This window comes from Pantherophis guttatus, chromosome 1, assembly GCF_059756535.1.
Source record: "Pantherophis guttatus breed Tessera chromosome 1, ASM5975653v1, whole genome shotgun sequence".
NCBI lineage: Eukaryota > Metazoa > Chordata > Lepidosauria > Squamata > Colubridae > Pantherophis > Pantherophis guttatus.
Genome location: NC_142063.1, coordinates 334,234,132 through 334,258,113, shown reverse-complemented (window position 1 = coordinate 334,258,113; position 23,982 = coordinate 334,234,132). Strand labels below are relative to the sequence as shown.

Below are 23,982 nucleotides of genomic sequence, written 5' to 3'. Positions count from 1 at the left end.
AGGGCTTATTCTCTGGTTAGGTCTTATTTGGGGGGGAAATACGGTACTAAATGCACCCATCTGGCTAACAATCTTAACTGGGGCTTATTTTGGGGGTAGGGCTTATATTACGAGCATCCTGAAAAATCATGCTAGGGCTTATTTTCCGGTTGGGTATTATTTTCGGGGAAACAGGGTATTTCAGTACTGAGGCACCAACAGATCTTACACATCTGCCTTAAATAATGGAAGTTAGATTTTGATTGTTTTTCCTATCATCAATTTAGATTCACAGGTTTCTCACATCCAAGGAACTGTGTTTCTCTTATCGTCCAGTGCTCAAACTCTATAAGTGGATACAACATTTTAAAAAAGTGAGAAAAGGCCCACAGTTTTAAAAAATGGCTCCTCCTGTTCCATTAAGCCATAAGCATTTTTCTTTCAATACCATTTCTTTCTACACTTCAACTCTCAGCAAGTCAATCATTAATTTTACATCAGGCCTGGCAACATAGCCCATCAACCTCTTGGCTGACAACTTAACTTCTTTTATCCCCAGGATCTAGACTTTCTACAACATCTACAGAATTGACTTCATCTGTCTTTGGGTTCTTTTCAGTCTGCCTTATATATTTATATATAAAAATAAAATTCTCTCCTTTCTCTCCTTCCCCACCTCCCATTCCTTACCTAATCAAAGAAAATCATAGGATTTTCTCTCCCTCTCTCTCTCATTCTGGCTTTAGTGATGACTGGATTCTCCATCCTATATTTTGAGTGTCTTTTTCCAAGTTTGCACACCATCTTTTCTGTCCTTGTAAAGATTTGTGACCTTGTCCCTCTTACACTGTTCAGGAAATTATTAACAGCATGGTGGGCTTCACATACTGTAGCAAACGGTTCTCCCAGCACTGGAAATGTGAACATGCACGAACCATCTGTGCATGTGTGCGGCATCACAAAACACGGCAATTCGCTCACGCGTGCCATCCACACATACATGCAGCATCAAAAACACAGCAATATAGGATGGGATTGCACCCGAATGGGGGTGGGGTGGGGGCAAGCCTATCTGCAGGTCGCCTCTACCAATTCGCCTGAACTGGTCCGAACCGGCTGAATACCACCTCTGGACATGGTCCTTCTCCCAAGTCTTGGAGACACTGTGATTCTGATGTTGTGGCCCACCAGCGGCCTGCGTGGATTGTTGCTGATCCCGAAGATGAGGAGGCTGGTATGGTGTGCAGCCGGCACTCGCGTCGGACAGTGAGGAGGCTGAAGAAGATGTGGTGCCAGAGGCAGGGATTCAGCCAGGGATCCAATCCAGTCCAATCCAATTCAATCTCTGAATGCAAAACTTTTTGGAATATATCATTTTGGCAAACTCACATAATAATCCCTCGGTTCGATCCTGCAAGCTGAGTGATCTTGGGCCAGTCATTCCCTCTCAGCCCAACCCACCTCACAAGGTCATTGTGGGGAAAGGAGGAAGGGGAAGGAATATCAGGTATGTTTGCCACTTTGAGCTACTTATAAAGTACCGGTAATAAAGTTTGGATAAAAACTTCATACACAATTAAAAATAAAATCACAAGGAAAAAAGAATGGATTATCAGTAAGACAAGTAAGTGAATCGTTCGGTATCATTTCCAGATTTTATTTATTTATACCAATGACATTTCATTTTTACTTATTTTTAGTTGCTTTTTAAATGAGATTGTTGTGAAGCTTTTTGGGAAAATGGTGGGATGTTGCTTATGAAGCAGCGCATCTAAACAGATGCTCTCCATGTTACGATGTTTTGATTAAAATTTAATTTGTATCATGTTTTTTTCCCCATATTTTAGTCATCCTTCTGACATATATTTATTTAGTTACCCGGTACTTGTTATACTCTTATTCTGACTCATAATTCTTAAAGGAGAGGTGTTAAAAAATAAAGAAATCTAACTCTGGTTTCAATTTAACCGGTAAGTGGCATGAATTTTTGCTCTTACTTAGAGCAGACAGAAGACAGACAATAATTAGACATCGCCATAATAGCAAGAGATGTTAAATATGTCAATTGATTCTTCCATTCATCCTCAAGAATCTAAGCTTAGCCCTTAACACACCCAAATGAACCAAGCATCCATTTTGTTTTGCTAGGCCTCATGGTTTTGCTGACTAGAAGCAGCATGAAATCTGACAGTACCTCAACCACAAGAAATAGGTTTGGGAAGCATGGAAGTAGAAAAACAAAACAATTTTCAAGATTAATATAATTGTCTCCCAGAGCATCAAGGTAACTGATCGACTTTGCTTGCTCTGATAAAAGAAAACTGGTAGAGTGTACAGGTAGTCCTCAAGTTATGATTGTAATGGAGCCTGCCTATCATGGTTGTAACTCATGACAGTCGTAAAATGGGTTGGTCATGTACAGAATAATACAGGACCTTGGAGTACTCATATCAAATGATCTAAGTGCCAAAGCCCACTGTAACAACATCACCAAAAAGGCATTAAGGGTTGTAAACCTAATCTTCCGTAGCTTCTTCTCTGGTAATATTACACTACTAATCAGAGCATACAAAACATTTGCTAGACCAATTCTCGAACACAGCTCATCTGTCTGGAACCCACACTGCATATTGGAAATTAATACAATTGAATGTGTCCAGAAATATTTCACGAGAAGAGTCCTCCACTCCTCCGCTCGCAACAAAATACCTTATGCCACCAGAATTGAAATTTGGAGCTTAGAAAATTGAGAACTACACTGCCTTCGGTATGACCTAAGCATAGCTCATAAAATCATCTGTTACAATGTTCTACCTGTGAATGATTACTTCAGCTTCAACCACAACAATACACGAGCACACAACAGATACAACTTAAAGTGAACCGCTCCAAACTCAATTGCAGAGAATATGACTTCAGCAACAGAGTGGTCAATGCCTGGAATGCACTACCTGACTCTGTGGTTTCATCCCCAAACCCCCAAAATTTTAACCTTAGACTGGCTACTATTGACCTCACCCCATTCCTAAGAGGTCTGTAAGGGGCGTGCGTAAGAGCACCAGCGTGCCTACCGTCCCTGTCCTAATGTTCCCTTTAATTGTATTCATTTTATGTATTCAATTCATGCTTATACTTATATATATTATCTAATACATACTCGACAAATCAATAAATGATAATAAAAATAGAATAATGAATAACAGAGTTATTTCTTCTTTAAAATATGCAGTGTTGGAGCATTCACAACTTCTGGAGGCCAGTTGTTCCACTGATTAATTGTTCTCACTGTCAGGAAATTTCTCCTTAGTTCTAAGCTGCTTCTCTCCTTGATTAGTTTCCATCCATGGCTTCTTGTCCTGCCTTCAGGTTCTTTGGGGACTAGGCTGACCCCCTCTTCTTTGTGGCAGCCCCTTAGACTGTGACTGAATCAATGTTATGATCTTCTTTTTTTGGCAGGCATTAAGTGAATCCAGGATCATTAAGTGAATTAAATGAACCAATGGTTTGCTATGGGTGCCGTTTTGCTGAAGAACCAGAAATAGCTGCCAGTTCTCAATAAAGGAGAATATTTATAGCTCGGGGTTGAAATGAGGGGTCCCTGGTGCTCACTGAGCTTGGTTATTTTCTTGCAGATGTTGCATTACTCAAAGTAGATAATGGCTTACAGTGATAATGACCACTAGCTTGGGTAACGAAACATCTACAAAAAAACAACCAAGCTCAAGAGACCACCAAGGAACCCCGTAACTGACAGGGTTTTATAGCAAAAACTCTGTAAAATGCAATTACGTCAGTGGTGGGTTGCCCCTGGTTCGGACTGGTTCACAAGAACCGGTAGTAAAACCGGCGGGAGGCTCCGCCCCCTGACCCAGACGTCATCATAGGTGATCTGCGCATGTGCAGAAGCTTCTGCGCAGGCACAGAAGAGTGGACGTGATGCGAACCAGTAGTAAAGGTAAGTAGAACCCACCCCTGAATCACGTGTCCATGAGACACTGCAAGTGGTCATAAATGCCAAGTACCTGAAATGTGGTCATGTGACTGCAAGCCCCCCCACCCACCCGCCCACCTCCGACCATCAGACTTATCCCATAAATAGGTTTATTGGAATTTTTCAGCAGTGCAAATTAGCCACAAGCAAGGAAGTGGAATATTTGAGGGAACATGAATATGGGTATGAGACGGGTGGCATAGCTGAAGCGACCATCCTTAAGTTGGTTAGGGCCAGCCAAAAAATAATTTAAATTTCATTTAGTTTAAATGAAATGACTTTGCCTCCTTATCTCTATTTTTAATCAGGTTTCCTTTCTGCTCTATGTAGGGGCATCTGCAAGGTATGGTCAAAAAAGTGAAGATGGTTCTCTTGACAATGTAGTCAAAGCTCCACCTGGGTTCTTTATGTGTGAAGGACATTTAAGAGAAAAGAAAAACGAGCAGAGCTTCTACCAAACTTTAGATGCCCTTCTTCACTTTTTTAACCATAGCCTATGGACATCCTTGGCTGTATCAAAAGAGAGGGAGAGAGAGCGATCAATGGCTATGTATGGAGATAGAGATGAGATAGAGATAGAGCAGTGGTCACCAACTGGTGGTCTGTGGACCACTGGTGGTCCGTGAGAAAACTTTGGTGGTCCGCAGAAAAATTATTTGCATTTTTTATATTGCACTAAAGCAGGGGTCCTCAAACTACGGCCCCTGGGCCGGATACGTGCAATGAATGTTTGTGTTGCTGCAGAGAGTTTCCCCCTTCGGGGTCTTTTTGTGCGGGTCGGAGGGAGGCGGAAATTCCGACTTGGGGTCTACTTCAGTCTCCTGGTGAGGGGTTTTGGGCGAAGGCTGGAGGGAAGTGCTGCTGGTGGCAAAGAGCCGGAGGGCCTCATTCCAGTGGGACAGCATCATGGCCTGGGACTGGCTGACCATCTTAGCCCGCTGAGCCTCCAGGCGCCAGTACCTGGCCTTGCACTCCCGCAGGTCTTCCCTCTGCTTGGAAAGCCTATGCTCGTAGTCCTCAGTGAGGTGCTTCTGCTGAGTCTCCTTCTTGGCCAGATCCAATTTGAACTGAGCTATTTTGCCAATTCTTTCTCATGGTGGCTGCTTAGCTCCAGCAACTGCTTCCTGTTGGGGCCCTAAGGAGCCCAGGCGGGGAGGCGAGGAGTGGCTGGGAGGGGAGGGAGCCCAGGCAGCAGGTGAGGAATAATGAATAGAGGCTGGCAAGGCACTCCTCAATTGAGGAGCCTGGATAGCTCAACAGACAGAGCACTGCAATTTAACACCAGCTGTCTGTAATTAAAGTAAAATCGAATCTCGCCAGGCTCAAGGTTGACTCAGCCTTCCATCCTTTCTAAGGTAGGTAAATTGAGGACCCAGTTTGTGGGGGCAATAAGCTGACTTTGTATAAATATACAAAAGTATGAAGGCTATTGCTTATTGCACTGTAAGCCGCCCTGAGTCTCCGGAGAAGGGCGACATATAAATTAATTTTTTTTAAAAAAAAATGACATTGAGGTGGCCAGTCACATGACCACCTAGCCACGCCCACCCAGCCAGTCATTAGGCATCATATTAGTGGTCCACGGGATTTAAAATTATGAATTCAGTGGTCCCTGAGGTCTGAAAGGTTGGTGACCCCTGAGATAGAGAGATGAGAGAGAGGGAGAGATAGACATAGTGACAGAGACAGAGATAGAGAAAGAAATGAGAGAGATGAGAGAGAACAAGAGGGAGAGAGGGAGGGAGGGAGAGAGAGAGAGATTCAGAGCCAACTTTAAAAAGGTCTCTGAGTGTTGAACTAACCTTTGAGCCAGTTTGGTCTAGAGCCATGATGGAGACCCTATGGCACGCGTGCCCAAAGTGGCACAAGAAGTCATGTCGCCCGGCACAAGCAGCCTTGCCTATTTGTCTCCCGGGTTTCTAGCATGCATGTATGCACAACAATCAGCTTTCCTTCATGCACACGGCAGTGCCAAAAACCGGTGTGCGCATGCACGCCGGTCAGCAGATTGTCATGTGCACATGCTCACCAGAACCTGGAAGTTCGGCTTTTCCAGAGCATGATCCCTTCACGAGCATGGCAGTGCCGAAAACCAGCCTGCGCATATGCGCCGGGCAGCTGATCGTCAGGTACACATGCATGCTTGAACCTGGAATTTCGGCTTTTCTGGAGTGTGGCTGCAATGAGTGCAAGTCCGCATGATGTTTCCGTGAGACCATTTTGGCACTCAAAAAGGTTTGCCATCACTGGTCTAGAGGTTAAGGCACTAGGCTAGAAAGCAGGAGACTGTGAGTTCAAGTCCCGTCTTAGCCATGAAAGCCAGCTGGGTGACTTTGAGCCAGTCATTCTCTCTCAGTCCAACCCACCTCACAGAGTTGTTATTGTGGGGAAAATAGGAGGAGGAAGGTGTGTTGGGTATGTTTGTCACCTCGAGTTATTTGTAAACAATGATAAAAGGCGGGATACGGACAAACATTATGCACTTTCTTGGATCTCCTTGACTCCAGGAAAATATGAGAACGAGGAAGCCAAAGAATAATCAGGATAAAGCAAGAGAAATGGTTTGCTACTTTAAGTAAAAGCCAAGCCCTGCATTTCAGGCTGAATATCTTTTATTAAATTCCTCTACTGTACATTCACCAGGTCGAACCCCCCCACCCCCTTTCGGTTCAATGGAGATTGTTCCCGGCTTTTTCCTGAAAAACGTAATTGTGACATTTTTATTAATGCTTCGCTTTGTTTGGTTGTCAGGGTTTAACAATGGCGTTCCAGAGTGCAGTATTAGATCCTTTGAATATAAAACAAATAAAAGCAAGATAGAAATATATGCAGCGGTGAAAAAACAGGGCTGGGGAGGGGTTGCCAATTTATTTTTCTTCAGGCATGTCTTGGGGTAACTCAAGTGAGTTTTTGTACTTCAGAAATAAAGCAGATGCTTTTTTATTATTATTATTAAAAAAGCAGGAGCTCAAGGCCAACCGCCCAGTGATTGAAATGGGGGAGGATTCCCTTGGAGGGGGGCAAACCAGCTATAAAGCATACAGTATAATTAAAATCAGCATAAGAAAAATAAAATACGATCAGTAATTTTAAAAGCTAAAAATTATAAAATACACCAGGTTAAAAAACATTTTAAAAACAAAAACAGATATAAATTTAAAAAAAAAATGAAAAGGAATGTTGGAAGGAATATCCAGGTCTGGTTCCTAGCTGGGAGAAAGGCACTGGAGACAAAATGGAGGCTGGAGGCTGATTGGAAAGAGGCTCCATTTATTGATGGAACAGAAGCACATGTCTGTGGTTCTGGTACAGCTGACCACATGGAGTTGAGAGTGAAGGGTTTTTATACCCTCTCTTGAGCTTTGAACTTGAGCTTCCTGTTCCTGTGCAAGAACATGTATTCTATTGGCTATTGTCAGACTCCCATGGTGCCATGTACAAACCCTAGGAGTTTGTCTGAGCTACATTTGGTTGAAGTTTGGGCTGATGCAATGAAGGGGTTTGTTGGGCAATTCCTATTGTGGCTGAGGGCTAACCCTACCTTTTTTCAGACGTTGCTGCAGGGAATTTGCTTATGAATAGAGCTATCAATCTCTTTTTCTCTTAAGTGCTGACATCTGCTGTGGGCTATTAAGAAAGGTGGGGGCTGCTTTCTCCCTTTAAAAAACATGTTTCTCAATTTCTCATCCGGGAAATATAATATTCTGCCTTTTTGTAATATTTCTCGAAATATTTCATTCTTCTATCTAGGAGAGGGGTCGGTGCTAACTTTCTACAGGAATAAAAACATTAATTAAATACAAGAACATATAAAGTTAACACATGGTTTTCTAATCTATCACAGCATAAGGCACACTTAAACAACAAATTAGATGCTTGTTAAGACTAGTTTGAGGCACAGGTCATCATCTGATGGATTTTAATTGCTGCTGTGCAGAACATGGCAAGATTGTACGTTGTAGCAGGCTTAATGTCTGCAAGCATCAGGGAGACATAACTGCCTGCCCTGAGTATTTATACATTATTGGTGAGATGAGGCTAGTATGAATATCTTTATAATACACACACTTGGAGGAACACCTGTTCGATTGGTTCTGTATGAACAGAGTCATGGGGGCATTGCCTCTCTGAGTAGGGAATTTTCGTATATCAGTCTTCAAGATCATATAGCATCCTCTTTTGGTACCACACAAACTCAAGTATTCATAACTCATGTATTTGAATGGATGGATGGGATTGATAAATGATAAGTAGATGAATTTTTGATAGAGGAGAGAGAAGAAAAGAGGAGGGGAAGGGAGGGGAGGGGAGAAGGGGCGAGAGAGGAGAGGAGAGGAGAGGAGAGGAGAGGAGAGGAGAGGAGAAGAGAAGAGAAGAGAAGAGAAGAGAAGAGAAGAGAAGAGAAGAGAAGAGAAGAGAAGAGAAGAGAAGAGAAGAGAAGAACTCTGAATGCTGGAGATAGTTAGCTAATAAGGGCATTTGAATATTCAGCCTGGGCTTCTATTAGAAGGCAATTCAACTGAAGGTCCAAGCAAGATTAATTGTTAATTTAAATCCAAACTGCCCAAATGGATATATTCAATTCAAATTGAACTTCTTCAGACTTCTTTCGGATTATCCATTTATTTTTTATAACCCAGCATAATTCATAGAATCATACTGACTTGAAGGTCCCAATCAAAACTAATTTTGAGAATCCCAGTTGAAAGAATTGGATAGTTTGGATCAAAATGAGTCCTATTAGTAATTCCACCTCTATTAAACAATTAATCAAATAGAACTGGAAGGCACCTTAGAGGTCTTCTAGTCCAACCCCCATCTTATGTTAAATCCCATCTTGATTATCTTCAATAAGAGTTTGGAAAAATAGTTTGCTTTTTTTAAAAAACAAAAAGGGTTGCCTTATAACAGTGGTGGGTTGCTACCGGTTCTACCCAGATCGGCGGATCAGTAGTGGCAGCGGGAGGCTCTGCCCACCCGCACCAGACACTTCTGCGCATGCGCAGAAGCATTGCGCGCATGCACAAGTGCACACATAAGCGAACTGGTAGCAACGGGTTTTGCAACCCACTACTGCCTTATAAGTTGCCACAATATAGGTCAACAGTCAATTGTGACTTCATTGTTTCCTGCCTTTGCAGTTCTAAGTCCATTTTAAAAGCTGCAGTAGCGCAGTGGTTAGAGTGCAGTACTGCAGGCTACTTCTGCTGACTGCCGGCTGCCTGCAATTTGGCAGTTCGAATCCCACCAGGCTCAAGGTTGATTCAGCCTTCCATCCTTCCGAGGTGGGTAAAATGAGGACCCAGATTGTTGGGGGGCAAGAGGCTGACTCTCTAAACCGCTTAGAGAGGGCTGTAAAGCACTGTAAAGCGGTATATAAGTAAGTGCTATTGCTATTGCTATTTTTCCTTTGCAAAAAGATTTTCAGAAAACAAAATTGCAAAATCAGAAGAGCCTTTCCTGAGATGCTGATTTGACTCTTTAGCCGGCCAATTCTTTCATGGTACAATCATGTATATTACCCTGTTTCCCCGAAAAGAAGACATCCCCTGATAATAAGCCCAATCAGGCTTTTGAGCGCATGCGCTAAAATAAGCCTCCCCCTGAAAATAAGCCCTCCCCGCAAGTATTTAAACACAGAGCTGGATATCAGGTAAGACAGCAAGGGGAGCCCCATCTTGCTCCATGTGCTTCAAATAATAAGACCGCCCCAAAAATAAGGCCAAGCACTTATTTCGGGGTTCAAAAAATATAAGACAGGGTCTTCTTTTCAGGGAAACACAGTATGCTCACAGGAAGTTTTTTGGAAAAAAAAGGCGCAGTCATTGGTGTTGATTGTGTAACTCAAAGCCGCACTACCTTTAAGTTCTACAAAGAAAAAGCTATCGAGAGAACATGCGGAGGTCCACACATCAATCCGCAAATCTGTTGGGAACACTTAAAAAAACATACCTTGTGCCTTTTCAAGTCAACTTTTCAATTAGAATTCTCACCCAGGGGCTTTCTGGCTTCCGACCATGCTCCAACCCAAAGGACAGATTTAAAACTCCTTCTTTACACTTCAGAAGTGTTATACTGCTTGAGATTTTAGTAGAAAATAGTAGGTGTACCAAAAAAAAAATAAAAAAAAATAAATGTGTGCTTTGAGGAGCAAGTCCGTGCCAAAAAATGCACCTCAATTCAACAGAATTTCTGAATTCGCCTCCTTGAATCAGAAATCTTGATTTACATCAAGTTGTTTACTCAAACTGAATGCCTCCAAAACAATCCAGTGATTGAATAGTCTTTGGTAGATGGAAACCGCTAGCTAGCTAGCTAGCTATTACGATGATGATGATGATGATGATGATGATGATGATTAGTCCAATTTATATGCCACCCTTCTCCGTAGACTCAGGGCGGCTTACAATGCATTATAGCAATAGCCTGCATACTTTTTTGTATATACCTGCTTATTAGGGCTTTCGGCCCCCCCTAAGCGGTATTGTTCTATACAAAGTTGGCTTATTGCCCCCACAATCCAGGTGCTCAATTTACCTACCTCGAAAGGATGGAAGGCTGAGTCAACCTTGAGCCTGGTGAGATTCGAACTTGCACTAATTGCAGGCAGCTGGCAGCTAAGTGCTAGCACTTAACAGCACTTTAGTCCGCTGCACCACTGAGGCTCTTGACAGAGAGCCTTGACAGAGCTAGCTAGACTGACATTCCTTCCTTCTCACCCCTATGGGTGGTCTGGTCTTCCTCAATCTTGGGTTCTCTACCACAGACCTGGGAGTGAACAGTATTGGAATTCAAATTTTTTACTACCAGTTCTGTGGGCGTGGCTTGGTAGACGTGGTGTGGCTTGGTGGACATGGCTTGGTGGGCGTGACAGGGGAAGGATACTGCAAAATCCCCATTCCCTGCCCACTCCTGGGGGAAGGATATTGCAAATTCTCCATTCCCAGCCCACTCTGGGGCCAGCCAGAGATGGTATTTTCCGGTTCTCCGAACTACTCAAAATTTCTGCTACCGGTTCTCCAGATCCTGTTAGAATCTGCTGAATAGCACCCCTGAGTTTGAGGGTCCTATGCAAAACCTTAGCTGGTCCTAGCATTACATTCTCCCAGTTTAGGAGTCATAGATTCGACCACTGGAACCACTTTGGCCTTTCCACATCTTCTCTAGTTCTTCCTTCAGGCCCTAGCACTTCTCTAGCTTCTCAGACAGTTCTTGAGGCTGCTGTCACTTGACACTATTACATCTAGAACCACAGTTGTCTTCTAGTCCTTGTCTACTACCACGATGTCCAGTTGGTTGGCCAGCACCTACCTGTTTGTTTGGATCTGGAATCCCTACAGGATCTTAGCCCTATTGTTCTCCCTAACCTTCTATGGAATCTCCCATCTGGACTTAGGAAGGTTTAGCCCATATTCTATGCAGATGTTCCTGTACATCATTCAATGTTATGTATTGCTGCCTGGATCTTAAAGGTAAAGGTAAAGGTTCCCCTCGAACATAAGTGCTAGTCTTTCCCAACTCTAGGGGGCGGTGCTCATCTCCGTTTCAAAGCCGAAGAGCCAGCGCTGTCCGAAGACATCTCCGTGGTCATGTGGCCGGCATGATTAAACACCAAAGGCACATGGAACGCTCTTACCTTCCAACCAAAAGTGGTCCCTATTTTTCTACTTGCATTTTTTTACGTGCTTTCTAACTGCTAGGTTGGCAGAAGCTGGGACAAGTAACGGGAGCTCACTCCGTTACGCGACACTAGGGATTCGAACCGCTGAACTGCCGATCTTTTGATCGACAAGCTCAGCATCTTAGCCACTGACACCCCACTAATTGGTTGTGCTAAACGTGGGTGGGTGGGTGGGTGAGTGGGTTTGTGTGTGTATGTGTGTACATGTATATGTACAGGTAGTCTTCATCTTACAACCATTCATTTACTGACCATTCAAAGTTACAACAGCAGTGAAAATGTGTCTTATGACCGTTTTTCACACTTACGACCATTGCAGCATCCCCATGGTCACGTGATCAAAATTTGGACTTTGGGCAACTGGCATATATTTATGACAGTTGCAGTGACCTGTGATCTTCTGATGAGCAAAATCAATCGGGAAGCCCAATTCATTTAACAGCCATGTTACTAACTTAACAACTGTGGCAAGAAAGGTCATAAAATAGGGCAAAGAACTGTCTCATTTAGCCACAAAAATTTGGGGCTTCATTGTGATCGCAAGTAAAGGACTTCCCGTAGAGAGAGGCTTTTTTTAAATTCTCTAACTGAATTGGTTTTTCCAAATCAGATTAAGCCATTGATTTTGAAAGTCTGAATCAAATCAATTCTTTACAATCAAATCACACAAATTTGTACACCTCTAGGAATCAGCAGCTTCAAGAGTGAGACTTTGGAAGGACCAAAATCTTTCATTCACTTATTTACCAATATGTACACGGTGGCTCAGTGGCTAAGACATTGAGCTTGTCGGTCAAAAGGTCGGCAGTTCAGCAGTTTGAATCCCCAGTGCCGCGTAACGGGGTGAGCTCCCATTACTTGTCCCAGCTTCTGCCAGCCTAGCAGTTCGAAAGCACGTAAAAAATGCAAGTAGAAAAATAGAGACCACTTCTGGTGGGAAGGTAACAGCGTTCCATGCGCCTTTGGCATTTAGTCATGCCGGCCACATGACCACGGAGACGTCTTCGGACAGCGCTGGCTCTTCGGCTTTGAAACGGAGATGAGCACCGCCCCCTAGAATCAGGAACAACTAGCACATATTTGCGAAGGGAACCTTTTCCTCTGCCTTTTAGTGACTACATATGGATGAGAATGGATCCTTAGAGTATTTTTCATTCCTGCCCAAACATCTTCCTACAACAACAGTTGGGTGCACTTTTGCTATTATTGCCTCATTCTCTGGCTTAATCTTCCAAATTACTTGATCATTGAGGTCTGACTGTTCAAACCTTATTTAAACAAATAGAAACTGTAGGCTTTTGGCCATTGACTTTATAGTTATAGCTCAGCTAATTCAATGGCCTTGAGGCATCTTCCATAAAATGCAAACATCAGAAGCTTGTGAGAAGAGAAGGAGAGGGAGGGTGAAGAGAGAGACACGTCTGTCCTATGGAGAGGAGACTGCAATATGGCCCTAAAGAAATGTCCTGATGGAGAAGGTCATTTCTAAATACCACAGTAGAGTGGTGCCTGAAGTTTGCAAGACCAACTATCTATCGCAACTTTGAAACCAGATCATAAGTAACCTCAAGGTAGGCCCAGTGAACGGTCACTAAATGAACTGTTGTAAGTCGAGTACTAATGGCCTGAATAGTGGCATTACTCTCTGAGATGTCTCAAAGGTGCTTTTTCAGGAGGCAACTGGACTTTCTTGTTTTGTTTTTCTTTTGAAGATGTTTCGCTTCTCATCCAAGAAGCTTCTTCAGCTCTGACAGGATAATGGGGAATGGAAGGATTTATACTCCTTAAAGACAGCTGGTCATTTGCATTCTTTTAGAGCAGTGTTTTTCAACCTTGGCAACTTGAAGATGAGTGGACTTCAACTCCCAGAATTGGAGAATCTGGGAGTTGAAGTCCACTCATCTTCAAGTTGCCAAGGTTGAGAAACACTGTTTTAGAGGGTCGTTGAAGCACTTGGAGGTTTATCTGTGTCCTCAGGGTCACCTGAGTAGTGCTCCTGGTTCCTGTAGTCTGCAATTTTTCCTCTGGAAATCCATTCCTACTCCCAACGCCATTCCAGGGGTGTTCATCCCTTCCATTCCCCACTATCCTGAAGAAGCTTTTTGGATAAGAAGCGAAACATCTTCAAAAGAAAAAAAACAAGAAAGTCCCGTTGCCGCCTGAAAAAGCACCTTTGGGACAACGAGGACCTGGATGATTGAGAATCTTTACAGACTCTCTGAGATGGTCTCTAACAAAATGAAATTCAGTGTAGAGAAAAGTAAAGTCTTGGACTTAGGCAAGAAAAACCAAAAGCACGCATACAGACTGGGTGAAACCAGGCTTAACAGCAGTGACTGTGAGAGGGATCTTGGAGTCTTAATGGACAACCAGCAAAATATGAGCCAGCAGTGTGCAGCGGCAGCTAAAAAAGCCAATGGAATCCTAAATTGCATTAACAAAGGGATGCAATCAAAATCAAGTGAGGTACTAATATCACTCTATAAAGCCTTAGTAAGACCACACCTAGAGTACTGTGTCCAGTTTTGGACACCACACTATAAAAAAGATGTTGAGACTGTAGAAAAACTTCAGAAAAGAGCAACCAGATAATTTGGGGACTGGAGACAGAAACATATGAAGAACGGTTGCAGGAACTGGGCATGGCTAGTCTAGTGAAGAGAAGGACCAGGGGAGACATGATAGCAGTCTTCCAATATTTGAGGGGCTGCTACAGAGAGGAGGGGGTTAAGCTTTTTTCCAAAGCACCTGAAGGCCAAACAAGGAATAAGGGATGGAAACTGATCAAGGAAAGATTTAACCTGGAAATAAGGAGAAATTTTCTGACAGTGAAATCAATCAACCAGTGGAACAGAAGTTGCCTTCGGGAGTTGTAGGAGCTTCATCACTTGAGACTTTCAAGAAGAGACTGGACTGCCAATTGTCAGAATTGGTGTAGGGTCTCCTGCTTGGGTGGGGGGTTGGACTAGATGACCTACAAGGTCCCTTCCAACTCTGTTCATCTGTAAATTCACCAGATGGTTTGCCTTTCAAACTAAAAGATGAAGGTTATAGTTCAGCTCTGAAGATAGTGGTCTAAAACTCGGTGGCTTTTCCAAGTTGACCCTACACAATCTCGAGGTTTTATAGACCTTACGCCGGAACACGATGTATAGATTTAAAGCCATGCCCTGTCAATTTAATAGAGAGATCTTTATTACCGGTCTGAGGCCTATTATGATGAGTTTCTGCATCTCAAAACTGCACCACTCAGCATGCTACATAATTTAGGTAAATGCAGTGTGTACCTTTCTAACTCTCACCAGAGGATGTTGGTTGTGCTTGTCTTCTTTTCTCTGCAAGTCACCTCCTGTAAAAAAAACCAGCGGCTGCACACAGAATCGCCAACAAAGAAGACACTTCGGGCTTAAATAGCTCACCTTTCCCCCAAACAATGTTGTTGTTTTTTTCCACCAACCTGAGTGAAGTCAATCTGCAGGGTATACATGCCATCCTGTGTTTATGCTGAGGGAGACACCATAGGTCAGTGATGGTGAACCTTTTGTGGCACTGAATGCCTAAACCAGAACGCACATGTATGTGTGTGTGTCCTTGTGTGGACCCGACCGATTGGGTTACTTGAAACCAGTGGTGAAATCCAGCAGGTTCTGACAGGTTCTGGAGAACCGGTAGCGGAAATTTTGAGTAATTCAGAGAACCGGCAAATACCACCTCTGGCTGGTCCCAAACTGGGGTGGGAATGGGGATTTTGCAGTATCCTTCCCCTGGAGTGGGGTGGAAATGGAGATTTTGCAATATCCTTCCCCTGCCACACCCATGAAGCCACGCCCACCAAGCCACGCCCACAGAATCGGTAGTAAAAAAATTTGAATTTCACCACTGCTTGGAACCCTGACAGCATACATGTGTGAAGACAAGCTGGCCGGCACACGCATGCCTGATTTTTGGCCGTTTTTTTGGCCATTTTCTGGGCCATTTTCAGGCTGTTTTTTGAGCCGTTTTTGGCCCAAAAAAGGGCCCAGAAACAGCCTGGAAAATTTATTTATTATTATTATTTATTAATTAAATTTCTATACCGCCCTTCTCCAAATAGGACTCAGGGCGGTGCACAGCCAAAGTAAAAACAGAGCATACAAAATTTAAAAACAGTATTAAAATAATTAAATATTTGGCCATAAATTAAAACAACCCAATTTAAAATCAATTTAAAATTTAACTCAAGCCAGCCCAGCTAGTTGAAATAAATAGGTTTTCAGGGCCCGACGAAAAATCCGGAGGTCTGTTATTGTACGTAACTCTGGGGGAAGGTTGTTCCAGAGGGTGGGCGCCATCACAGAGAAGGCTCTCCCCCTGGGGGTCGCCAGCCGACATTGTCTGGTGGACGGCACCCTGAGGAGGCCCGCTCTGTGCGAGAGTACTGGCCGGTGGGAGGCTATTGGTGGCAGAAGGCAGTCTCGTAAGTACGAGACCTGGAAATAGCCCCAAAATAGCCTAAAAATGGCCTGAAAGCCTGAAAATGGTCCAAAAAACAGCCCCGAAAAGGCCCAGAAACAGCCCGGAAAAGGCCCAGAAACAGCCCGGAAAAGGCCCAGAAAACAGCCTAGTTTTGGGCCATTTTGAGCCATTTTTCAGGCCATTTTCAGGCTCTCCAATGCCTGCGAAGACCAGCTGGCAATGGCGCATGTGCCCACAGTGAGGGCCCTGCTACCTCTGGCACACATGCTATAGGTTCACCATCACAGCCATAGGTGATTTAAAGACACGCTCCTACACTGAACCAGGGAAGAGTCTATTAAAAGTCAGAAGATAAATGTCCTTCAAGTCACATTCTAGATCTGATGATGTCATGAAGTTTTCTTGGCAACAGTATGAAACTTCATTCTTTCAAAGTTTGTTTGTTTGTTTTTCAACTTCCCAGTTTACGCTACAATCCAAAATTTCCTTACGTGTACCATCCAACAATTAATTATTGCAGTCCAAGGCTGCTTAACTGTTCAGCCCAGTTCAGCTAGGGTTGCCACCTGCTATAAGCAAAATCTCAAGACTGCCCACTATAGGCATTGGCTAGGAATAGCAATAGTGGTTAGACTTATATACCACTTCATAGTGCTTTACATCACTCTCTGGACAAATTACAATGTCAGCATATTGCCCACAACAATCTGGATCCTCATTTTATCGACCTTGGAAGTCTGAATCAACCTTGAGCTGGTCAGGATTGAACTGGTGGCAGTGAGCAGAGTCAGCCTGCAATACTGCATTCTAATCACAGCGCCACCATGGCTCCTACATAGACAACCTGATACTTTCAAGTTATTTTGGTATTAAATCATTATTAGTCCAGCAATCCAGGCCAATGACAAGGTAATCCTCGACTTACAACTGTTTGTTTAGCAACCATTCAATCTTACAATGTCACTGAAAAAGATTACTTGTAACTGGTATTTACACTTAGGACTCTTGTAGCATCTCCCAGTGTGATGAGAACGGCCACCCTGCTTGGATCCGCACACATACCCGTGTGTTGTGGCCCATCAGCGGCCTGTGCAGATTGTAGCTGATTCCAACAACGAGGAGGCTGGCGTGGTGCTGCGCCAGCAGCCTGTGCAGCTGGCGCTCGAGTCGGACAGTGAGGAGGCTGGAGAAGATGTGGTGCCAGAGGCAGAGATTTAGCCAGGGCTTTTAGAACCTCCAGAAGCTCCCTTAAGTGAAGAGGAAGAAGAGGAGGAGCCTCTTCTCGATGCACGGGCACACAGAGCTGCCAAAAGGCAGGAGTGGCTCCTCAGGAGGAAGTCTCCTCGAGAGTAAGGCTTGGGGCTAATTGGCCACTCCCTTAGCCTATTTAAGGAGGAATGCCGATTGCAGAAAGCTGTAGGGAACAACTTTAGTTCAGTCTCCTTCGCGTCTGGATTCCCTGCGAAATTGCTGCTGGGCTTTCTGCCAACTCTAGTAAGACTGTGATTGCCTTATCTTAGAATGCTTGTAGGCTGTTAAGGGAGTATATTAACAGCCTTTGGTTGTTTGACTGAGTTATTTGAGTAAAATAATCTTTGTATAGTTTTTGTGTGTGCTGCATTCTTTGGGGTCCGTAGCTGGGGCAGAACAGTGTGAGGAGAAAGGCCACCCTGCTTCGATCTGCATGCATACCCGTGTTTCCCCAAAAATAAGACCCTGTCTTATATATTTTTGAACACCGAAATAAGCGCTTGGCCTTATTTTCAGGGTGATCTTATTATTTTGGGGCACATGGAGCAAGATGGGGCTCCTCTTGCCATCTTACCTGATTTCCAGCTCTACATTTAAATATTTTCGGGGAGGGCTTATTTTCGGGGGGAGGCTTATTTTAGCGCATGCGCTCAAACCCCGATTGGGCTTATTATCAGGGGATGTCTTATTTTCGGAGAAACAGGGTACTACAGTGATACATTACGACATCCTTGTTCTTGGGAGGAGGAGTGCATATGAAGGCCAACACTAGCTAAAGAATTGGCAACATATATGATTGATATGATAATATCAGTCGCCTGCAAGCAAGAACTGGTAGGACCAGAAAATAGACAATGTACAAGTAATCCTCGATTTACGACCACAATTGAGCCCAACATTTCCATGGTTAGGTGAGACATGTATTAAGTGAGTTTTGCCCCATTTTATGACTTTTCTTGCCACCGTGGTTAAGCGAATCACTGCAGCTGATAAGTTAGTAACCCGGTTTCTTAAGTGAATCTGGCTTCCCCGTTGATTTTGCTTGTCAAAAGGTCACAAAGGGGGATCACATGATCCAGGGGACAATGCAACCATCATAAATGTGAACCAGTTGCCAAGCATCTGAATTTTGATCATGGGGATGCTGGGATGGTCGTAAGTGTGAAAAAAATGGTCATAAGTCACATTTTTCAGTGCTGTTGTAACTTTGAACGGTCACTAAACAAACTGTTGTAAGTCGAGGACTACCTGTAATAGAAAATGAAGAAGCTAAAATGCTCAGGGACCTTAGTATTTAAACAGACAAGCATTAGCCACACAGCACCCCAGATGTAACCATTGTAGATGAGAGACACAAAAAACCTGGATGGTGGACATTGCAATAGCTGGAGACAGCAGAAAAGAACTGGAGAAAATCACACAACGTAAAATCACAAAACACAAACCCTGCAAATAGAAGTAAAGTGTGGCAAACAAAAGCAAGGTTAGTACAAATAGTATTGGATGCCTTGGGTGCAATCAGTGGTGGGTTTCAAATTTTTTTACTACCGGTTCTGTGGGTGTGGCTTGGTGGGCGTGGTGTGGCTTGGTGGGCGTGGCAGGGGAAGGTTACTGTAAAATCTCCATTTCCTCCCGATCAGCTGGGACTTGGGAGGCAGAGAATAGATGGGGGCGGGGCCAGTCAGAAGTTTTACTACCGGTTCTCTGAACGACTCAAAATTTCTGCTACCGGTTCTCTAGAACTGGTCAGAATCTGCTGAAACCCACCTCCGGTGTAATCCCAAAATATTTGGAGCACCATTTGAACATTGTTGGGGATCGACCAAGTCACCAAGAGCCCATTGCAAAACACAACTTTATTTGGAACAGTTTACAACTTGTGGCAGCACTTTTAATACCATCAAACGACAATATTTGCCTATCTCAGGTCCTTGGGAAGGACTGCAGAGGTGGCTAAAAATGCCAAATACAGCCTAGCTGACTTTGCGACCAACCAATAATAATTTAACTTTGATGCCACCCCACAATAATCAAACAAAGCGATTACAATAAAGTCAATACAAATAAGGCATGAGGAAGTAAGTGAGGGGAGTCTTACTCTTCCTTGCCAAAGGTCTGGGTCAGAGGTGGGTTTCAGCAGGTTCTGACCAGTTCTGGGGAACCGGTAACGGAAATTGTGAGTAGTTCAGAGAACCGGTAGTAAAAATTCTGACTGGCCCTGCCCCCATCTATTCTCTGCCTCCCAAGTCCCAGCTGATTGGGAGGAAATGGGGATTTTGCAGTAACCTTCCCCTGGAGTGGGGTGGGAATGGAGATTTTACAGTATCCTTCCCCTGGAGTGGGGAGGGAATGGAGGTTTTACAGTATTCTTCCCCTGCCATGCCCACAAAGCCACGCCCACCAAGCCACACCCACAGAACCGGTTGTAAAAAAAATTTGAAACCCACCACTGGTCTGGCTGAATGCAATCACAATGCCCTGTGCTGGTTATATGTTTTAAGAAGTTGTTACAGCAATTTGATCCTCCACCCTCACAACCAAGGTATGTTGTGACTAATGTGGATCACATTAGGTGGTATTCAGCCGGTTCGGACTGGTTCACCCGAACCGGTAGCAGAAATCACTCTATGCTATCTTATTTAGGCACATTTTTGAGGCCGGGTGCATGCACGGAAGGCGCATGCACCAGAAAAGGACATGCTCGGAATGCCGGGGTGCATGCATGGACGGGGATTGTGCAAGCTCACATTTGCGAACTGGTAGGGAAAGTAAGTAAATATCACCTCTGCAACCACTAGAAATCCAATTGTCCATGGTGTAAATATGGCAGACTTTTTTGTGCCTCGTTGTGGCTTGGTTGTAAGGGTTTAGGATCGGATTGCTGTAACAACTTCTTAAGTCTAAGTCATTTAACCAGCACCAGGGATTATGATGGTTGGGGAAATGTTTATCTGTTCCTTTTTCATAGTGTAGAAAGTTAGCACCCACCCCTCTCCTAGAAGAATGAAATATTTTGAGAAATATTTTTTAAAAGGCAGAATATTGTATTTCCCTGAATGAGAAATGGAGAAGCATGCTCTTGGAAAGCATCCCCCACCTTTCTTAATAGCTCATAGCAGATGTCAGCACTTAAGAGAAAAAAAGCTCTATTGATAAGCAAATTCCCTACAGCAAGGTCTGAAGAAAGATAGGGTTAGCCCTTAGCCACTATAGGAATTGCCCAATAAGCCCCTTCATTGCATGAGCCCAAACATCAACCAAACTTAGCTCAGACAAACTCTTAGGATTTGTACATGGCACCATGGGAGCCTGACAATAGCCAATAGAATACATGTTCTTGCACAGGAACAGGAAGCTCAAGTGCAAAGCCCAAGAGAGGGTATAAATAGCCCTCTGTCTCAACTCCAGGTGGTCAGCTGCCCAGGACCATGTGCTTGGCGGTTCTGCTTCATCGATAAACCATCTTTCCAATCAGCCTCCTTGTTTCCAGTGTCTTTCTCCCAGCTTGGAACTGAACCAGATGGATATTTCTTCCAACAATTGGAAGGGCTCCACAGTTGCATCTCATAAAATACCTCTCTCACCTTTGGGTGCAAAATGTTTTTTGCCCCCATGTATTCATTTATTAGCAAGTTCCAATAGTTAGGGTCGAGTCATCTAGCTAGACAGGACTGCATCATGAAATTGACCAAGGTTAGGATTTTGGGTGGTTTTGTGCGTGTGTGTTTGTGAACAGTCAAAGTCTACATCTTCTAAACTTAAAATAGCAAAAGCAAGCGTGAAAAGATAGAGGGGTTGTGCTACTTGATAATTAACAAGGGTGAGCATTAATAGCCAAATTTTAGCATCACAACAAAAGCAAATTCTGTGAGTCCCAAAGGTGCTTTGTCAAAAAGCAGCTAGATTTTCTTGGTTTTCATTGATGACGTTTCGCTTCTCATCCAAGAAGCTTCTTCAGTTTTGACTGAAGAAGTCAGAACTGAAGAAGCTTCTTGGGAATGAGAAGCAAAACGTCTTCAAGGGAAAACAAAGTCCATTTGCCTTTTGAAAAAAAGCATCTTTGGGACAACTGTGACCTGCATGGCTGACAATCTCCATAAATTGTGGGCTTCACAAATCAAGGATAATTGGAGGCTGCGAGATCTGTTCTAAAAGTACAGTTTTTCCATGGCCAATGTTTTAGAAACAGCAACTCAAGGCATCCCCACTGATCTTAATACTCCCTAGCTGTATTTTATTTCCAAGCTCAGAAGGATGTGCTAAGTGGCTCTAGACAAAGCACACCTTCCATATTTAATGGCTGCATTCTCACAATACATTTGCCCCGATTAGCCCTTTTTGGGGGTTCACCCAAAGGACAAAACAGGTTAAGGTCATCTAACATATTAAATCTCTCGCTCGCTCACTCGCTCTCTGTCCCACACACACAAAGCAACCTTAAACAAGCTTAATATTAATCAAACGGATCAACCTGAGCTGGATATGCAAATGCAGCAATGAGATTTTTACCTGACTTGGTTAAGCAAATTGTGTAAACACAGCTAATGGGAAACTCGGGTGATTCAACCTCATAGAATCTTGCAGCTTATTACAATGTCTGTTTACTCAGGCTGAATCCCATCACACTCAGACTGCAGCTTTAGCATTTTAAAATATGCTTCGCTCAAGTCAATATCCTGAATATGTTGAAAGTCGGGGCGGAGGAAAGAGTTTATAGGTAAATGGCTCCTCCAAACTAACTTCTCCTTTATCTCCAACTTGGTTGAAGAGACAGAACGCCATTACCTCCTAACAGATTCTTCCTACTCTTATTTTCACCCAGAGATGACATCAAGGCTAGTTATTAACTTTCGGGTATCCGGATCCCAAAAGCTTGCAACAATTGAAATAAATAGGGAGCTTTGAAGATGGAGAGAAATGCTTTTTTTAAGCTCCATGGGAAAAACAGGCAACATCCTGATATTTTTCCCCCATGCCACAGTGCGCACACACACACACACCAGAATCATTGTATGCACAGAGGACCCCACCAAATGTTAGCCAGGTGCGAAAAGCAGCACACAGGAGAAGTGCAATGAAAAGCAGCCACCATCATCTTGCCAAAACAGATGGTGCCAACGTGCAGGAATTCACACTCTGAAATTTCAGACTTTAAAATATCTTTCAGAGTGCATGGAGGACAGCAAAGTGCCTGATCTTACAAGATAAGACCAACCACATTGAATTCAGAGAGCACGTTCACACGGCAACTTTAACTAGATCAATGAAACATTATCCGTTAGTTGCATTTTTAAAATCAAAGGACAGGAAGGATGTGTGTATCTTAGTGCATTGTGCAAACCTAGCCTATGCGGTGATATAATGCTACGATATATTGTGCACACCTGAAAGAAAAGTTAATTTAGTAACTAGCTTTGGCAGGTGTGGGAATTCAACCAGACAGAAGCTGTTGTATCTATTCAGAGGATTGATCATACTAATTCTGTATTATCCACACTAAATGAGCAAATGATTCAGAGTCCCTTCCTTACCTCATATCCTTTATCTGTAAGATGTGTTAACCAATAAGCCTCAATCTTAAATGTACTGGACATTGCCTTAAATCAAATCAAAGTAGTTATCAAGGGAAAAAGTATTTTATATCGTTCTTTTTCCCCTTTCTAACTGGAAAGGTAAGCAATGGATTTCAAGACCTTCTCCATTCTTGCCACTAGTTGTAGGACTTGTTGACCCAGATTCTTCATCACATGCAATCCAGTCGTTTCTTACAAAGCCACCCAAAATAAAACAGCTGGAACTGCAAGAGAGCGACTAGAGGAACGGACCCCTTAAGAGAAATAGTAGACCTACCGTTTAGTTGCCGGTAGACAATGTCCTCAAGAAGGGACAACCGTTTCAGCACTGCATCTTGAATGGGGTTGGCTGGGTGAGCTGTCAGGTTGGCCACTTCTGCCCTGGGATGAATTTCATGGAAAGCATCTCCGTTCTTCATCGCAATGGGCCTGCACTTGGCCAAGAAGAGGACAAAGCCAGCCACGGCAATCAAGTTTAAGATCAGCAAGACTTTCACTCTCCTTAGAGAAGCCATCAAGAACTTCCCAATGTGGGACACGTGCAACTGGAGCTGCTGCTGCTGCTGCTTCTTCTTCTTCTTCTTTGACAATTACTGGAAGAAGAGCAAGGAAGCTTGGGATGGAGCCCGTTCAGGAAGAGGCTGACGGTGACGAGGACACCTTCCCCATCCTTGCATCTTTGGCAAGTCTCCCTCAGTTTGCACAGTTAGGTTATTTAAAGCGACAAGTGCTGGCAGGTGGCAGGCAAGGGAAAAAGCAGACTAAATTGGAGATCCCACTCCAGAGATAAAGGTTCGCAAGGCTGGGAAGCCAGACTGTCATGACTCTCTGGAAGAGCCAGAAAGGAAGTTAAACAGGGAGCATCCTTTGCAGCAGACAGAAGGAACCAGTCCCAGAAAGCTCTTCTCTGTAGCCAACCTCCTCCAGACCTTCTTAGAGGCTACTGGTCTTTGGAAAAAACCAAATCACCCCCTTAAATTGGGGGAGGAAGGGGAGGTTGTTGGGAACTGACTTGCACACTGCAGAAGACCAAATTCTCCAATATCTGTCGC

The 23,982-nt window shown here is 43.7% G+C and overlaps 1 protein-coding gene across 4 annotated transcripts in view; it reads right to left on the bottom strand.

The window, feature by feature from the left end:
* The window catches only part of GALNT17 (polypeptide N-acetylgalactosaminyltransferase 17), a 361,062-nt gene that overhangs the window by 335,696 nt on the left and 1,384 nt on the right, over nucleotides 1–23,982 (bottom strand). For all 4 annotated transcript variants that reach the window (XM_034420811.3, XM_060693186.2, XM_087889549.1 and 1 more), the window contains exon 1: nucleotides 23,208–23,982. This exon is cut by the window's right edge. In XM_034420811.3, coding sequence (XP_034276702.1) covers nucleotides 23,208–23,445 — 238 coding nt within the window. In that variant the 5' untranslated portion in view covers nucleotides 23,446–23,982. The remainder of the gene's footprint in view (nucleotides 1–23,207) is intronic.